At 37.7% G+C, this 8,199-nt stretch overlaps 1 protein-coding gene and 1 non-coding gene across 2 annotated transcripts; both read right to left on the bottom strand.

Annotated features, from left to right (window-relative positions):
* Positions 1 to 498: 498 nt before the first annotated feature.
* On the bottom strand, positions 499 to 580 carry trnas-aga. The gene has a single exon. It is a non-coding gene; the product is annotated as a tRNA-Ser (tRNA).
* Positions 581 to 2,214: 1,634 nt separating this feature from the next.
* Positions 2,215 to 6,984, bottom strand: cd83 (CD83 molecule). The gene is made up of 5 exons (XM_047358228.1): positions 6,851 to 6,984; positions 6,578 to 6,711; positions 4,896 to 5,124; positions 4,285 to 4,430; positions 2,215 to 4,152 (listed from the first exon to the last, which is right to left on the bottom strand). Exons 1-5 carry the CDS (start codon positions 6,894 to 6,896, stop codon positions 4,003 to 4,005), a joined length of 705 nt encoding a protein of 234 aa, XP_047214184.1. The 5' UTR covers positions 6,897 to 6,984; the 3' UTR covers positions 2,215 to 4,002.
* Between the last annotated feature and the right edge of the window lie 1,215 nt (positions 6,985 to 8,199).

Genomic DNA, 8,199 nt, shown 5'->3' with positions numbered 1-8,199 from the left:
TTTTACTCTTTTGCCAAGGCGATTGTTCCACTGACGAGTAACTTAATTATGAGCCCAGCATCTTTGAAATGCTTTATTTTATACACTGAAATCCTGACAGCTATTATGTGACCTCAGAAATGTACAGGCAATTTGCTTTAGAGAAGATATTCACGAAATGTTTACCAATTCTTAGCAAATTTCTTTGAGAAATTCAGTTAGTATTTTCACACTGCTTAGATGTGGAAAAAATATCCGAAATATGCCGGTCGCAATAAAACGACGTTATTAAGCCAAAAACATGTTATTATGACAAAGGCGTATTCAATTTTTTTAAATTTTACCGCAGATTTCATTTTGAAAATCGAACAGGAAGTGCTATCGCTATCCTATATTTCTTCCAAGCGACTACGAATAGCGCAACGTTAGTTAAATTTTGGGTTGCTAGCATGACAGCACAGTAGTGCAAATTAAAAAGAGAAAAAAACTTTTTGTGTGTTGTGCCAGAAAAAAAAAAATCGTTGTCGGCAGGATTCGAACCTGCGCGGGGAGACCCCAATGGATTTCTAGTCCATCGCCTTAACCACTCGGCCACGACAACTTGACGTCAGTAATGTAGTGAGGTGGTGCTTTCACAGAAACCAAAAAAAAACGGAAAAATCAAACCGGAAATTTTAAAGAGAGCAGATATTAGAATATCACTGCCCACTGGCATATTATTATATCCTTTAAAGAGAAGGAAACGCTGTTACCAAACTACAAACGGATACATTCCGAATCCATTAGATGATCGACTCTCATGAAACAATCTATTATACATTACAAGCAAACAGGCAACACTCATAACATCTCATTTAAAATGAATATTTGACGTTTTAATCAAGCAAGATAACTTTTAAGAAAACTATACATAAAAAATAAGAAGAATTTTGAAGCAACTGCACAGCTCAGGTATTCGCTGCAACACAAATTATCACACCTCAAAATAATAAACTAATAAATACAGTGGCCTAAGCTCATTATTATCAGACAATTGATCAGATAATCAATTAATTACATACATATTGTGCAAACAATAGAATCAAAATAACTTGTGAGAATACTATTATATTGAAGTACTACGGAACTTTACCAACTCAGATACAACCACATGGTGGTCAGCTTGTATCTAACTGGTTATATGGTTATGTAAAGTCATATGTAGCATAGTTAACATTAAGTCAGTAATGTAGTGAGGTGGTGCTTTCACAGAAACCAAAAAAAAACGGAAAAATCAAACCGGAAATTTTAAAGAGAGCAGATATTAGAATATCACTGCCCACTGGCATATTATTATATCCTTTAAAGAGAAGGAAACGCTGTTACCAAACTACAAACGGATACATTCCGAATCCATTAGATGATCGACTCTCATGAAACAATCTATTATACATTACAAGCAAACAGGCAACACTCATAACATCTCATTTAAAATGAATATTTGACGTTTTAATCAAGCAAGATAACTTTTAAGAAAACTATACATAAAAAATAAGAAGAATTTTGAAGCAACTGCACAGCTCAGGTATTCGCTGCAACACAAATTATCACACCTCAAAATAATAAACTAATAAATACAGTGGCCTAAGCTCATTATTATCAGACAATTGATCAGATAATCAATTAATTACATACATATTGTGCAAACAATAGAATCAAAATAACTTGTGAGAATACTATTATATTGAAGTACTACGGAACTTTACCAACTCAGATACAACCACATGGTGGTCAGCTTGTATCTAACTGGTTATATGGTTATGTAAAGTCATATGTAGCATAGTTAACATTAAACTTATTTCAGTATGTGATACTGGAATTTATTTGAAACAAAGTACTGCATTAAAACATGTGGCTCGATGCTCTTGATCTGCACGTTGGGCCTAAAAACACTCAGCGCCTCATGACAGCTACAGTTTGAAGTTTGCAGTCAGTGAAGATTTGGGGAGCCTTGTCATCGGTACTTTGAACAGCTTCCACTTTGGCTCATTACTGGTTAAACTGAGTTGTATCATGACCTTCCCAGGACATTTAAATAGTTATAGCAATGTTACTGTGTGTTTTTACAAATCCAGATCAAATGTTTCCTTAAAAGTTCAGTTAATATATGCTGTATGAACCATTTCTGTTCTCCAAGGATTTTACAGTATTTTATCCGAATATTGGCAGGTGTACAGAGTGGACACAAACCCACACTTAATTTGTAGTTTTTATTTCAATTTTAATGTAACAAAAAGTGCTATTGTACATCACATGTTTAAGTGAGGTTTTTTTTACACAGTTTTAGCTGCCACAGCGTTTCTTTCTACTTCCTTTTTCCACTTCTGGGTTTTGTAAAAAAACAAACAGAGAGATTATAATGGACTTTCCCATTTACACAGTGGTTAAATGACGTTGGAGGTTCCTCTTCTGTTGCTTTAATTTATTTTTTTTTTCCTATAGCTGACGTTCTTAATGTTTATAACAAACTTTTTTTTTTTTTTTTCAAGCAACGTACGACCAAATGCGAGATTAAACCAAAGATTTAGTTTTAAAAGTCTCAAGCTCATGAAAAGGCCAGAACTAAGGGATCAACACCCATAACTTTCCCAAGAACTAAATTTGTACACAACGTGGGTGTTTCGATATGTCATCACTTCTCAGTTCATCATTTTAAAGGGTAATCAGGTTCATTTCCACCCACACAGTTTCATACTTTCCTATTTGTACAAACAAAACAACCAGAGTGGTATAAAGAAAACTTCCAACAACCTTGGTTTAAAAAAAGATTTCTATACATAATCCAAGTCTAGAAGCACAGAACACCAAACCCTGAAACTCTGTTTAATTAGATCCCTATTTTAATAAATAACCTTCTACACACACACACCATGAGAACATGAAACAAGAACTCAACTCAGTAAAGAGCTGGATTCTGGATACCTCAGCAGCAGCTTTTATCTAAACGCAGTAACACCTACCGGTGTCTCAGTAAAACCAACTCAGTGTAATCCATCACAGATTGACAGCCTTTGTCAGTTAGTGTTTCTACTCGTTTTTTTTTATATTTAACATTATTTCATTTCTATATTTAGAAGAAAAAAAAAAAAAAAAAGAGTTTCTCTGGGTCAATTAACCCCTTCACCATAAACGTTGTTATTTCAATCCATCTCTTTTTCCAATTCATACCTACAAAATGTGGATATACTGCAACATATCAGATTTCCCCCCCCCTCTGTTAAATATTTTTCTGAACTATGGAGATAAATGGTAATAAAAATGCTTCAATCTCAGTAATGATTTAATTGGATTGCGCATTATTTTCTTAAAAGTTTACAATAAAGCTTAATTTTCAATTTGTTTTAGTACGACTGAGCATTTGCATGAGCTGACATACGAAATATGACAGATTATGCCCTGTGATCAAACCAAAATTACTCTAAGTGAAATCCTGTTGGTAGATATTAATTACTGGAGTAAATTACTGGAGTAATAATACCACATTTCCTTACTGTATATGAGTTGAATATAATGTACCCACTTCAATGGCTGATGAAGCCGGTATGAACTGTTGAAATTTTGTAGCTAAAAAACGTCAGATATTAAACGACTAAATATGCAAAGGTATGAAATGGTGAAGGGGCAAAATAATTAGCACATCTTTTGGATCATAAACATCACAGTAAGAACAGCAGCCTGAAAAACAGGAGCTTCCACCGCTTTACCAGTCTTATCCAGATAGACTTTAGCCATCTATCATCCTGCACATAAAGCAGCTAACAGCGCATTTATATTGCTTTTGATTGGTGTATGGAGCATCCAAGCAATAGCATCCTGCTGAATAGCTTGCTGTTCTGGGCAGAAACAGACCAAGCATCCTGGAAGATCGACCTGCATGATGAACCCAGCTGACATTCTGATCCCCTCTCCACAGATCACCTTCTCTTCGCTTATGTGCTGGCTCTCTGTAAGGGGGCTTGTTGTATCTTACTCCTCTGACAGTCTTCAGACACAGATATGGTTCAGCTTGGACGTTTTTGGACCCAAAGTGTAAATCAACATTAAGTCCTTTTTTTGAAGTGGTTTCAGTGGCCCGTTCAGAAAGATTTCTTTCTTAGCTGGAGTTCTGCCTTTGACTGTGTTGTTCAAACATCTCTATGGAGGGAGATAAGAAACTACAGTTAGATCAGGAATAAATGTGGAGCCATGAATCACTAATAAAGACTGGTAAGTAAAACAAACATTAAACAATGTGAAATCATAGTCAGAGCAGTTATTTCCACTTACATAGCTCATGAAGGATATGGCAAGTGCTAGCACCAGCAGCGCTGAGGCAAAAATAACCAGAACTGTATCTGCCAACAGAGGGGTTTCGGGTCTGACAGGAGAATCTATGGAGCCATCAGGGGAATGTGTTGGGCCAGCAGGACAATCTGGAGATGGAAGCAGAGAGAATGGATTAGAACCTCCAACATAAAGGGTGTTCACAACATTAGAATAAATGTACAGGCAGTCCTGAAATATTTAAAACAGTCAGGATGAATCACTGCTGGTAGACATGTTGCATATTTTAGGACCAGAATTACCACAGCTTTAACGGGGTGCCATATTTCAGCACCATACAGCCTGAGTATTAGACTGTAACCTGGGCCTGTTTATGTTCATTTAAATCACTGATGTTATATTTGGCTTCACTGTAAACTGTAATGGAAACCAAGATATTTTTTGTCCTGACAGATTAAAGAACCAAACTAAAAGAGGATCTGCTAAGCTGGTTTGACAGAAACTAACCCATGTTGTTCAAATATTAGCTGGAATGCTATGAAAAATTTGGAAAAGCACCACAGATGAGCCCTGATCTGGGGTAAAACCCACTGGACCCTGAGGTAATCTTTTACCTGTCAGAGTGAGCATAACTTTCCCCTCCTGGTTCTGTTCTCCCACCGGAGCAACCAGGTAACACAGGTACACTCCACTGTCGCTGCACGTCATGTTGGGCAGGAAGATGTCATGGGATTCACCCTGCAGATGCACCTCTCTGGTTGCATCTTTGTACCATCTGGTTGTGCCGTTCGGGAGGCTTCTGGTCAGGAGGCCACTGCGCTGAAGAGACGGGTAGCTTTCAAGCTGTGAAACCATCGCAACACGTGTTAGATATTTGTAGGACACTGATGGATCAGAGCAAGAATTTGACACCAGATGTTTAAGAACAGAAACAAACACAGAGGTATTGACTTCAAAGTCAGTAATACTTTCTGCTATTACATATAGACAACAGAATAGTTCTGGACCAGTTTTTTTTATTTCACCAACACTACTTTATTATTGGTTATTATTAACAGTACTCTGCAAAAGTATTAAATGATCTCTCATTACTTGTGCATTTTGCTTCCAAAGACCAGACCTATAATCTTTAAACTGGCCTGTAACAATATTTCTTCAGACTTTCTGAGACTTATTCAAGTTTTTATTGAAGGTCGGTTGCTTTTTCATTCCTTTTCAGTCCTGACCATTTTCAGAGGAATACATTAAAATGGGACCTGTCCAGGGTGTACCCTGCCTCTCGCCCATAGACTGCTGGAGATAGGCACCAGCTCCCACTATGGAATAAGCGGTAGAAAATGACTGACTGACTGACATTAAAATGGTTCTAAACTAAAAGGCTGTACTGGTAAACAGATGACTTGGCAAAGAATCAAGTTAAACGGGATCTGTAGGCTCTTTGTTAACAGCAGCCAGACACAATGAGTTTTCATCATTTTAGCTGAATCTTTGAAAATGACCAAAGATAAATGTTTGACAGAAAATTGTATTTAGGTTTAACACGGTCATTCAGAAAGCTAATAGCAGAAAACTTTGCATAATCAACTAAAGGATGACACATTTCTCAGGTTCTGTCAGGTGTTTACTTTTCTTATATCCTAGATATAAAACTTTCAGATGCTAGTCATCTGCTAAAGAAAGTTGCTTTTTAAGCCTTCATTTTTTTCTTCTTATAACCCAAATGTTCATCTTACCAATTTTTAGACACACACTGCTCAATATGCAGTCCTATGCAGGTAAGAAAGGCTGTCAAAAATAAATGTCCAAAGAAAACCCTTCAGAGAGAAGGTCTGGAGAAATATTGTTCAAGGAAGCAAAGCAAAAAGAACTCAGGGGCGGTTTAAAACTTTTACATAAAACAATAAAAGCACTAAAATTATATATAGTGGTTCTAACACATTGAAATCTGAATAACGTGGGGCTTAATAATTACACAGACTCTTATTGTCCCTGTTTCTACAGAGGAGTCAGATTTAAACTGCAGCACAAGTAGCTGCAGTTTCAATCTGACTCCTCTGTAGAAACAGGGACAATAAGAGTCTGCTTCAATAATCAATACTGCTGCTGTACCTCTAGTCCTGCAGGTGCAGCTGCTATGCGTAACCAAAATGTGTTGCCAGTAAATCATGAAGCCTTTAAAGGAAATCAAACCGAGACGAACAGAAGTTCCCGGTGTCAGGAAATGACAGGCATGGTTACCCCTCTCTGAAAGCATGCAGCCCTTGAAGAAAAGGTTTGAGTAAGCGGGTGTTTTTACCTTGTACCACCTCACAGAGATGTACCGCACTCCGGGCTTGTGTTTAGCGCTGCACTCCAGGGCAGAGCTCTGACCTGAGACCGAGGAAACCTCCACCATGTCCTCACTGACAGATCTGCTCGATGCCAGGCAAGCTGATGAGAAAAGCCAGGAATGACTCAGGACGTTTTCTTTTCAGTTTTAATAACAGAAACGCATTCAGCTGTTGGATTCGTGTATGTAAACAGCAGATTTGGCACAAAGACAAAAATCAGAATTACTACAAACACTTACTCAGTGACAGCAGCAGAGCAAGGCTCAGCAGATGTGGTGTCAGCATGTTGATGGCTAGGCTGAGAAAGGCAGAGTCCCAAAAACGATAAACAGACTGAGAAACTAGGAGTGGTTTTTCAAAGGTCTGACACTCATTTATAAACCCTCTCACTCTGTGGGTGGGCGGGACTTCATTACGTCACTTCTCTATTCTGCAAGTGTTGTTTTGTTCCTAATAGAAACGTATGTCTTTATTTATTTATTATATGTATGTATTATATTGTATGTTCAATTTATTTATGTGCTAGATGGAAAACACAGAAATAACCAAGGAAGAAGCAGAAATGTCTTGATCGGTCCTCATCAGTCAGCCGGAGCAAGAGCCGGCTGGAAGTGATGAGGGCGGTGAGCGGGAAGTTCCTCGAGCGCTCAGTCTAACATTTACAGGCTGTCAGCAAACATCTATCCCCGCTGTCGGTTGTAACAATTGTCCTCAGAGACACAATGGGACATCGGCTAATACTCGTTGCTTTAAGTGAGTATCAGTACGCGGCTACGGTCTTATTTTTAACATTTAGATTTTATTACCTGATTTACACGGCCATCCTTACGACGGGGTTGCGGTTTAACCGAACACCGGTCCAGTTATTTGTTGCTACTTTTTTTTTTAATTTGCGCACAGTCTTTATTTGTTAAGTCTTTAAAATAGAAATGAAACGACTGCATTTATGTGTAGGAAAAAGATGATCTGGATGAAACAGAAATGAAGCGGTCAGAATGGGACAGCCAATTTCTTTCATTTTTAAAAGCGCCAAGTCGGTTCTGGCCATTCATTTAACAATGTTTAGAGTTTTAGAGTAATTATAGTGATGATGATGATAATAATAATAACGATATAACAACAATAATAAACAGTTATTTGAAAGTGAAAGTATGCAGGGATTCCCCGTAGTTTTTCCGTGATAGTTGTAAGGGAAAGCGTGTAGTTACATGGAAGCTGTCTAGGAAATTCCCCTGTCAAAGGTGACGCAACTGTTTTGGTTTCTCATACACGTGGAGAGACTGAAAAATTTCCCAAGATTAACCAGGAACTTTTAAAGATCCAGAGTTTCGATAGTGCGAATATCAAAGCAATACAGGTTTAACGATCCCTGTTTATGTTGTTATGCCTGAAGAACAAATGTTTTCGTTGATTTAAGCGTTTTAGCATTAGCGTGATCAAGGAAGGTCTATGCGACCTGCTGTGAGTACTGCAACAATTAAACGTCTATGTGAAGCCAAGCAATTAGAAAGAACCCCCTGCTTATTCCCTTAATATGTGCTGAAGAGCACCCTGACTGGCCTAAAGAGAAATTATGTGGAAGAATGAA

This window comes from Girardinichthys multiradiatus, chromosome 3 (genome assembly GCF_021462225.1).
Source record: "Girardinichthys multiradiatus isolate DD_20200921_A chromosome 3, DD_fGirMul_XY1, whole genome shotgun sequence".
NCBI classification, from domain to species: domain Eukaryota; kingdom Metazoa; phylum Chordata; class Actinopteri; order Cyprinodontiformes; family Goodeidae; genus Girardinichthys; species Girardinichthys multiradiatus.
Note: the sequence above shows the minus strand (reverse complement) of the source record. Positions and strands in the feature narration are given on the sequence as shown.